Source organism: Plectropomus leopardus, chromosome 10 (genome assembly GCF_008729295.1).
Source record: "Plectropomus leopardus isolate mb chromosome 10, YSFRI_Pleo_2.0, whole genome shotgun sequence".
NCBI classification, from domain to species: Eukaryota; Metazoa; Chordata; class Actinopteri; order Perciformes; family Serranidae; genus Plectropomus; species Plectropomus leopardus.
The window spans coordinates 20,141,820-20,152,710 of NC_056472.1; the positions used below are offsets into that span (position 1 = coordinate 20,141,820).

General features: G+C 40.6%; 2 protein-coding genes across 2 annotated transcripts; both read left to right on the plus strand.

The window, feature by feature from the left end:
• The first annotated feature begins 205 nt into the window (after positions 1–205).
• Positions 206–4,677, plus strand: si:ch211-199f5.1 (protocadherin-8). The gene is made up of 3 exons (XM_042495260.1): positions 206–2,782; positions 2,892–3,090; positions 4,364–4,677. The coding sequence occupies exons 1-3, from the start codon at positions 323–325 to the stop codon at positions 4,675–4,677; spliced, it is 2,973 nt and encodes a 990-aa protein (XP_042351194.1). The 5' UTR covers positions 206–322.
• Positions 4,678–6,127: 1,450 nt separating this feature from the next.
• On the plus strand, positions 6,128–9,048 carry cnmd (chondromodulin). The gene is made up of 7 exons (XM_042495329.1): positions 6,128–6,199; positions 6,355–6,492; positions 7,012–7,152; positions 7,270–7,383; positions 7,521–7,674; positions 8,102–8,289; positions 8,821–9,048. Exons 1-7 carry the CDS (start codon positions 6,128–6,130, stop codon positions 9,046–9,048), a joined length of 1,035 nt encoding a protein of 344 aa, XP_042351263.1.
• Positions 9,049–10,891: the final 1,843 nt, after the last annotated feature.

Consider the following 10,891-nt stretch of genomic DNA (forward strand, 5'->3'; position numbering starts at 1 on the left):
TTTTCTTCTATTTTGCAACTTCCTTCAGTGCACGCACTCAAAAACAGGCTTAGAGCTTCTTCTCCCTTTTTTTTCAGAAAGGGGTATTTTTAATTCTAAAGCGAGGGATTGGTCACACTTCGTCTCATTAGCATGAGGAGCTGTATAAACCCCGCCACTGCAGAATTTTGAGCTGTGTTGAAGGCGAGGCAACAAGCGTATCTGACTGGCTGCGCGCGCGGAGCCACTAACTTTCACTTCCAGCACAGTTGAGTTCATAAAAGCGGGAGCTGCATGGAGAGCTCACTCCAGAGGTGAACCGCTCTCATCTGTTCAGCGCACAATGAGGCTGCTTACCAAGGGAAAGATTACCACGAAGATGGCACGGGGCAAAACTTATTGGCACCGGTGGATTTTTATATTCTCAATCCATCAGCTTTTATTTGCCTCACTGGCTCAGTCCGAGGGAAATACTATTCGATACCAGACCAATGAGGAGGACGCACCAGGTACAGTCATCGGAAATCTTGCCAAGGACATGTCCTTGAGTCTGTCTCATTCCTCCAAGACCAATTTCAGGATGATGAAACAATTCAATGATTCATTCATCAGGGTGAGAGAAAGCGACGGGGAACTCACTGTCGGGGAACGAATTGACAGGGAGAGAATCTGCAGACACACTCTTCAGTGTCTCATCACTTTTGACGTTGTAAATTTCTCCAAAGACCGCTACAAATTGATTCACGCCGAGGTGGAAATAAAGGACATCAATGACAACTCTCCGGAGTTTCCAAACAAGGAATCTATAGTGGAGATCTCCGAGAACGCAGCAGTGGGTTCCCGCATCCCTTTAGACCCAGCTGCAGACGCTGATGTCGGGTCAAACTATATCCAAAGCTATCAAATCTCTGTCAACAGTCATTTCACCATTGATGTGCTCCTGAGAGCCGATGGGGTTAAATATGCGGAATTGGTGCTAATGAAAGAGCTAGACAGGGAGACTCAGTCATCATACACAGTGGAGCTGGTCGCCACAGACGGAGGGAACCCTTACAGATCGGGGTCAACTAAAATAACTATCAAAGTGACTGACTTTAATGACAATAGTCCCGTTTTTGACCAGAACAGTTTTTCTGTCAGTTTGCCAGAGGACGCACCGGTGGGCGCTGTTATATTGGACTTAAACGCAGTTGATGCTGATGAGGGTCTGAACGGGGAGGTCGTCTACGGGTTCGGGAAACAGGTCTCGCATGAGATCCGAGAACTTTTCCAAGTGGATAATAAATCAGGTCGCCTGACGCTCAGGAGCCCTGTGGATTTTGAGGACAAAAGCACATATGAGCTAGACGTGCAGGCGACCGATCTGGGACCCAACCCGACGCCCTCCGTGTGCAAAATCATAATTCACGTCACAGACGTTAATGACAATGCCCCAGAAATTAGCATCACCCCGATGACCTCCATCACGACGGGCATCGCATACATCAGCGAGGCGGCGGAGAAAGACAGTCTGGTGGCGCTGATCAGCACCTTGGACAGAGACTCGGGTGTGAACAGCCAGGTCCACTGCACGCTGTACGGACACGATCACTTTAAACTCCGGCAGGCTTACGAGGACAGCTACATGATAGTGACAGCAGCAGTGCTAGACAGGGAGAGGATTAGTGAGTATAACTTGACAGTCATGGCTGAGGATTTCGGGTCACCTCCGCTGAGAAAGATCACCCAGTATACCATCAGGCTGAGCGACGAGAATGACAACGCCCCTCACTTTACCAAACCTGTCTATGAAGTTTCAGTGGTGGAAAACAACGCCCCGGGTGCTTACATCACCACAGTTGAGGCCAGCGACGCAGATCTGGGCATCAATGGCAAAATCACTTACAGGCTTGTGGACAGTGTTATCATGGGCTCCCCGGTGAACACTTTTGTGTCTCTTAATTCAGTGTCTGGCTCCATATATGCGCTGAGGAGTTTTAATTATGAAGTGATGAAACTGCTAGACATACACATCCAAGCGAGTGACGGGGGGTCACCACAGCTGCAGAGCACAGCTGTCATCAGACTAAAAATAGTTGATCAGAATGACAACCAACCTTCTATCATAGAGCCACCCCTATACAAAGGATCTGCTGAGGTTTTCCTGCCCAAAGATGCACCTGCAGGTTATGTGGTAACCCAGATAAAGGCCACAGATGCTGATGAAGGCATAAATGCACAGCTGTCCTATAAAATCACCGAGGGGGGACACCTGGGTTTCTCCATCAACAAAGACACAGGGAAGGTGCACGTGAGCAGACAGCTGACGTATGATCTCACAGACAATGTGAAAGTCACGGTGTCGGTCAGTGACAATGGAGCCCCAGCGCTCACCTCCACAGCCATTATACACTTCAGCTTCATAGAAGGAACTCTACCCAGTATGCCTTCCTTGGCTCAAAATGGCAGCGAGGAGCTCTTTGAATGGGACATGTCCATAGCCATAATCATTGTCCTGGCAGGGAGCTGCTCTCTCCTCCTGCTGGCTATCATTCTCATCACAACCATTTGCAGCCGCCGGAAAAAAGAGACAAGGGAGGGAGGGTATGATGAAAAAGAAGACATACCAAATGTGGAGAAAGTGGAAAGTGGTCATGTTGATTCATTGATTGCCAACCACAAAGGAAAAGTGTTTGATGCCCATCCATTTCCAGAGAAACCTCCGTTGGCCAGCAGTAACACAACAGAGACCGGCTGTGAGGATGGCAGGCAGACAGCAGGCATCTTTGAGTCAAACAGCAGGGTGATGGAGGGTAAATTGAAGGTAAGTCATTATTTTTCCAGAGATGTTTAAAGTTTTCTTGCACGCCGACTTTGTTCGCCTTTTGAATCTTGGCTCACAATCTCTGTCCAATATGTTTGTGTTTTTGCAGGGTTACTCCACGCTGCCGGGCTACGGGAAAGAAACAGTCAGACCAATAACAATATGGAAGGGTAATTCATTCACCACAATCTCAGCGAGAGATCCGCACATCAGTGGCAAGGACAGTGGCAAAGGGGACAGCGACTTCAATGACAGCGATTCTGACATAAGTGGAGACGTGCACAAAAAAGAGTCGCCGCCAACAAACAGTGAGTGTCACAAAAACCTAATTTAAAAAAATATATAATAATAATAATAATAATAATAACAAAATATAATAATAAATAATAATAATAAAAACAGGGCCAGACCTAGCACATGTGGTGCCCTGGGCAAACTTTCCTTGGGCCCCTCCCCCCGAAAAGAAATGTATTATCTTTTCATATTTATTATATTTTTTTATATACTAAAACAAAAGATACTTGTAAAAAAAAAAAAAAAAAAAAATATTTTAGCTAAGAAACAAGAATAACAAATATCAAACAATAATATGATATGGTATGTGCAAATTTCAACGTCATTCTTGTTTTTTTTTTTTCTGAGGCTTGTTTAGCTTTTGCCAACTCATCTTTTCTTACTCTAATGCTCTCCACATATAGTCCCCTTCACCATATCTATCAATGCTATAGAACCTTGGTCTTCAACAGTGGGTCGACAACCCCATGGGAGGCTCAGAGTAACTGCAGGGGGCCATCAAATCACCAAATAGTTGTTTATTATTATTATTATTATTAATATTATTAATATTATTAATATTATTAATATTATTAATATATATGATTATTATGATTATTATTATTATTATTATTATTATTATTATTATTATTATTTTATTATTATTATTTAAAATATGTCTGAGGGATGCAAATTGTTGTTTATTGTTTTAGGTTTTAATTAAAAGTTGGGTTTTTTGTGAAAATATGTCATTAACATGAACTGATTTAATGAAGATAAACAAAGATAAATTGGCCTTTTCATAATTGTTTTTTTACTGTACACAACATTAATGATTCCTTGAGCAATCATGTGAGCGACCTCCATAACAGCGAGGTGAACTAGTCAGCTAACAGTTAACTACCATTGACACATATTGGTTAATTAGCTGTATTATTATTCCAAGTGTACAGACATTCTTGTCTGCAAAGGTGCAGAGGGTGAGGCTATTTTGGCACCCACCTCTGGGAAGCGATAAGAACATCTGCCACTTTTAATATAATAGAAATTCAGAGAAATTGGTCAAACACAAGGATGCAAAGGTGAAATCCATGCAGTGTTGTGACATGCACTCCTTTCTCCATAGTGTTATATTTGAATCTAAACCATGTACCAGATTGTACCCTGTTACAACAAAACATTTTCTAAAACACTGGACACATCGTGATAGATGCTACCTGAGCTCATGGGGTCTCTCAACAGCAAACAACCTCAACCAGGTGAGCCAGAAAATGTATTACACCCTGACAACACTGCTTTTTTACACAGGTCTCTGGGCATGTACGAGTGAGTGCAAAGTGTTGGGACACTCGGACCGATGCTGGAGCCCTTCGGCTACGAGGCCCAACACAAGCATGGCCTGCGGACCGCATCTGTCAACATTCAACAAGACAGCTTCACTTCCCCGGAACACCGGAAGGGAAAACTACTATCCAGCTCATATACCCAAAACCAACGGCCTGCAAAGTGTGTACGAAAAAGTCCAACACCAGGAATTTGATTATATTCTTGTCGGTCCACCGACGCCGGCCAGAATACAGGAAACGGATGAGATGTCAATTCCAGAGTACACAAACTCTTAAAGATCAAAAAATTCATCAAAAAGGAATCTGTCTTTATACTGTACAGCGCTTTTATCTTAATTGACTCTATGTTGGATTGTTGAAGTGTTTTGTAGTATGTCATGTGTCTCTTGGCTCATATACGACTGTTCATTGTATCATGTGTAATATGCAAGATTTTGTACATTAATAATATATTTTTCATAATGACTTAATGTAAAAAAGAATTTTATTATGACTTTTCAAAAGCATGTGTTACTATTTAAGGGGCATGACCTATGGACATTTGGGCTGAGAGGGGCCTTTCTGCTGTGGAAAACAATCAATATGAAAGATTACCATGTTTGTGGTAGATTTTGTCACATTGTTGCACAAATAAAACAGTTAAAAGGAAACGCTGTTTGCTGTTCAACCACAATTTAAAAATGCAGCTATCTGGGCTTACAGGACTCAAATGTAATCTTATAGGAAGAGCGTAACCTATTGTCCTGAGGAAATATTCAGACAAGCTCACAGAATAACCTCAATTAGCCAACTGAATGTATTTCATTTGCCTTAAGGGCTTACAAGCCACAATAAATAAAATGTGGTCCTCCAACGATCACAGTTAAACTGATAGAAAGCATAAGCCAATGTCATCTTCCTTTCATAGAACATAATGTAGTTACTCGGCTGCCTCAATTTGCATGTAAATACAGCATTGCTGATCAAATGCTCCTACAATTACATATTTTTTTCGAAGGTCAAAGAATCCCCTCACCTTTTCTGATTGCCTCCCAGCTTACCAATTATCCAAAAATGTGGTTCAATCTGTTTCCAAGCAACAGCAGCACTGCACATTTGAATCTCTTTTCTTACTCTGTTCCTTCTTTTTAAGTTATGATAAGGAGCGAGTAACCTTGACCACGAAACTACCTTTCTCCCATTGTCAGAATCTGAAAATTAATAATTAAGCAAAGGTTATGTCTCTGTGTGTCTCTGATTATGTGTGGCACTGCAAGTCAGTGCTGTCTTGTAGCACATTGTAGGAGTATAAAGACCTGAGAAGACTTGCTTTTGCATACACTTTTGACTACAGGGAGTGCAATCTGTTCATTCAATACCGATAAAAAGAGAAAAACTGGTGGAAATCTGCAGTATTCACATACATATATATATATCATAGCTGACATCCAACTATAAGAAGTGATTAAATGAAAGCCATAAAGTATCACTGACAAAGACGATCAAGTAACAGCCTTTCTGCCACCAGTCACAACACTGTCTGTATTTAGTTTGGTACTACAGAATTGCCACTTTGCTTTAGGGGAATTGGACCTACAGGTAACATTCACACGAAGAATTTAGCTCAAAGAATTTATATCAACTGTGCGTCATTCACACTCAAACGTCAAAAAGCCTCCTGGTGGAGAATAACCTGATTCTCCAGAGAGAGGCAACAGCATTAGCAGAGGGAATTATAGAGGACATCATGAGAGAAGCTGTGGAAAAAATCCAAAATAACACTCATGGATCTGGCTGTTTTGAACACTGCACGCCTCCGGTAAGACCGGCTTAATACATTTTTTGATTGGAAATATAATTGACACCCATGACATGTAAATAAAGCTCGGCAAACTTTCCAGGGATGTTAGTTGTTGTTGTTGTTGTTTTCATGTGCGTCATTTACTTACTTTGCATCTTCTGAACTTTGTGAAGGAACAAAGCGGCACACCGACCTCTGCTGCAGCAAGTCGGCTCCTGAGATTTGGAGCTGTGGCTCTTATTGTTGGCGCAGTGTTGATGTTGTGTGCATCCATGGCTGCTCTCTACCTGTGGAAAGTCAGTGATAAAAATGTAAGTGTCGACGGAGGATTATGCTGTGGTTATTACAGCTCCCCTTTGATAACAGATAGTGAATGCAAGGATGCTTCGGGAGGCTTTTAGTGGATCCAAAGTAGATCCCCTGGTGATAAAAACATTTTATCATTATTGTACAAGAGGTATTTATGTTAATGGCTGACTATCAGTAATCATATTCATCATCAGACTGTGAAACTGCATCTTTAATTCTTTTAAAAACAACATGAATTGTGCTCAACGCCATCTTATAGAAAACAGTTTATGTGTCCTATTGAGCTCACCTGTAGTGCAAACATCCCCATCAAGGTCTGCAACAGCATCTCCTGTGGTGCTTTGCTCAGCTCTCAGTGTGCTTAAAATACACTGGATTTCTGTAAGAGAAGCAACACATATAATTACTGTGCAGGGGGATTGCATGAAGCTTGTTTTTCTGCATCTATTGTGTTTGCTACAGTGTGATTTACATAACTTGACTAATCAGTCATTTTAACGTTCCACCCTGAATGCTGCCAGGTTTATAATGTTCGTTACAGCATGAACATCAATGGGGAGGTGAGGCAGGGCTCCGTGGAAATTGATTCAGACAACAACCTGCAGAGATTTAAAACCGGGAGTGGAGCTGAGGAAGCTGTGGAGATTCATGACTTTCAAATTGTGAGTGAGTTTGTCCTTGTTCTCTCTTCTTGAGGTAGTTCAGCGGAGACTTTCTGTGTGCTTAGCAAAGTAGCAAAGCTGTGAGTGTAAACATGGCATCTCTGTGATTTGGTGCAGGGAATAACCGGAATCCGCTTCTTTGGAGGAGACAAGTGCTATATAAAATCCCAAATCAAAGCCAGCCTTCCTCACATGGGAGCTCACAACAAAGAGTCGCTGATGTTTGACCTGGTATATGCACACTACTTTATGCAGAACGTTGCAAATTGGAAGAAAGAAAACGAAATGACTTTAAAGCAAGCACATCCTCTGCTCATTTCTTTTCAATCTTTAGTAATTCAAGGACATTATCTTTTTCTTTTTGCCAGACAGATGAAGTCATTCCAGTGAGGTTTGATGAGGAGTTCATCATATGGGTGTCTGAGGAGCAGCCACTGAAGGACACCAGCTTCCTGAGCAACAAAATTCTGGGTCTTTGCGGCGAACTTCCCATTTACTGGCTCCAACCTATCTATCCTAAAGGTTGCCTTCTTATCTTCTCTCTATCTCTTACTGAATGCACTGATGTACTCCGTCCCTCAGAGTCTATAAAACATGGCCTGCTATCGCGGAGCATTTAAATTTTTGTACATTCGCAATTTATTCAAAGTGTGGTTGTGATTGCCCTGCTTTTCTGCTGACACACTTGTAAAAATGTACAGCCTTGTCTGAGAAGTTGGTGAAACACTTGAAACATCTCTACATTTAGAGTACACCAAAAAAGGCTCCGGTCTTGTATTAAAAAAGAATGATCCTGAAATATGCAAGACTGCTTGAAATCACTGCTGCTAATTTAATTATTCAGGACATCTGAGACAGGCCCAGCTATGTAGGATTGAGCTCTGAGGACATGTATGGCGTCTTGTGGATGTTGACCCAATACTCTTGCCTCTCGTGGCTTCTGGAACAGATGGGGAGAGGAGAAAGAGAGACGCACAGCGAGCCAAACGGCAGTTTAACACAGAGGAGTTCGAGGCAGCTGCTGAGGAGAAGGACCCGGTGAGTCACGCAGAAGACGACACCTCCAGAGTCGGGGAGGAAGAGGAGGGGGTGCAGTCTGCTGCGGGGTCAGCGTACAATCCCGAAAACCCCTATCATGTGAGTACCAACTTCATCAACAACACTGTTTATGATAAACAAGGCTCCAGAGCTGGTGAATTTTTGATTAACTATCAAGAGGCACAAACTGAGCCCCGAAGCAACCCTTAAAGTAACATTAGGAACTGAAGTTTCACAGTTTTGTCAACACTTTTTCAGATGACTTCATTTCACTAAGATGCCAGCCTTGTTAAAAATGTATTTTCACAGAAACAGGAGTGCATGGTGTGGGAATGTGTTAACCTGGATTAATTGCCTCTGCCAGCTGATGTACTGCCACTGCTGTTGAGTAGCTATCATATTAGTGGCTATGATTACAGGTCATGGGGGTAACAGCTGCAATTCCAAGTTGATGAACTTATGAACTGAAGTGAAAATTCCCATCGGTTATAAAAATTCATGCTGCCTAAGAGAACTGAAGTCACATGATCGGGGGGGATGAGAAGTTTTTTAAAAACATTTGAATTGCAAATGAGTACAGATATGAAATAATGACTGCTCTTCAAAATTAACATTGCTTCAAAACTGCAGCGCAGCGGAGGGGCTGGAGAGGAAGGCGCCATGACCTTTGACACCATGTTAGACCACCAGGGGATCTGCTGCTCAGAATGTCAACGCAGCTACACTCACTGTCAGAGAATATGCGAGCCTCTGCGCGGCTACTGGCCCTGGCCGTACAACTACAGAGGATGCCAGGTAGCTTGCAGAGTCATTATGCCCTGTCGCTGGTGGGTGGCACGCATTTTAGGTGTTGTGTGAGAAAACACACTAAACTTGGAAGAGAACATACATTTATTTTTTTTTTCAAAGACCTCTAAGGTCTCTAAACTTTTAGCTTCTCCGTTGTTATTCATGCAGATATTTATTTGCTGATTTTGATTGTACATACCTCCAGAGAAAGCTGTTAGCATGAAATGCAAGTCATGATTATCTATATTATAATATCAAGAACACTGTAAACCCCAAATTCGCTCACTCAACTTAAAAATTCATTAGCAACACCTTCCACTCAAAACGTTTAGTTTTGCACAGTAGAGAGCATGAACGTCAGGAGTACACCAGGCAGAAAATAAATGTGTCACACGACCATCGTCCGACTAAAAATGTATTTAGGTTCAATAAAAGTTTCTTTGCTTGTTTTAGGAGCATTAAATTCTACATCATATTAACATAAAATTGTCAGGTTTCAGGATGTTTATTTTTCGTTTATTCGGCAAAAACAAAATTAAACATTTTAGTCAAATGAACTCAAAGTTCAAAAACTGTTGACTTAATATTTAAAAAAGTATGTCAAGAGGCTCACAAAGGATGAGCTTATGTGTTAAATGAACATTATGTCATTTTGACAGTTTAGAACATTTGTTTGGACTTAACTAAAAGTGTTTTGTCACAGATTGGGGTTTACAGTGAATCTAGCCATATGAAAAGTATCACAATTCAGGGCTTATAATTTAACGTATTGCAATATATTGTGATACTGTAAGCACGGTGACAAATTACGACTTTTTAATAGCTAATTTTAGCAAAACATGTCATAGTAGAGAAAACAAACCACCACATACGTAAAAGGTTTACTTTTTTATGCGCTCAAAACAGTGGTAGCCTTCCTGTTTATTACACTCACGGAAACAATACTATTTTTTGTGAAACTTAGGTTAAAGAATTAAAAGGACACTTCGCTAATTTTCACTTTTGTATCATAATAACGTGGGTAATATGTATTGGAGAATTGTTTTAAACTCCCCTCAGTCTTACCGGCGTCCATATCGCCCTGCTGCTCTCCTACGGATTGCTCCACGCGACATCTTGTAGCCTACTTCCGTATTTACGTATTTGCGTCACCACGAACACAAAGAGTATACAAGCAGATCAAGAGATACATCCGCTCCTCTCTCGCGCTCAAACTCATAATCAAATTCGAATTAAACAGCAAAAACAGGCAGTGCTGATCAAATATAAACAAAGATTATGTTGTCATATTACTTTTTTTCCCCCAAGATATTTTAAGACACATATATTTTACTGCACTGTTTAGATCTAACAGTTCGAATTTGTGTAAAGGAAGTGGGCACCATAGTGTTTCCTGTATTGTAAAACAAAGACGAAGAAGGAAAAGTGAGATCAAACGGTCAGACTTTTTTTTCTTGATCAAATTTCAGATTTAACAGTACATTTTGCAGGCATAAAAACACTGAAAAATTATTATCGATTAACATCATGTTTGAAACAAAGTCAAATCCAACTTAAAAAGAAACTGAAAATTTTTGGTGCAAACTGAAGTGCGCCTATAATAAAATTTAGAAGCAAGACCATCAAAGTTATGTAGCCTAATAATGTATTATTATTACAGAAATTTAAAGACAATATAAAATTAAGCAGTGCTAATGTTTATATATATATATATATATATATATATATATATATATATATATATATATATATATATATATATATATATATATATATATATATATATATATATATATATATAATATTATTTTCACAATACTCAAATGTATTGATATTTTCTTAAACCCCTTGCATACTGTGGATATTATATTATAATTGTCATCCAGACAAAATATTTTACATAACAAATGCT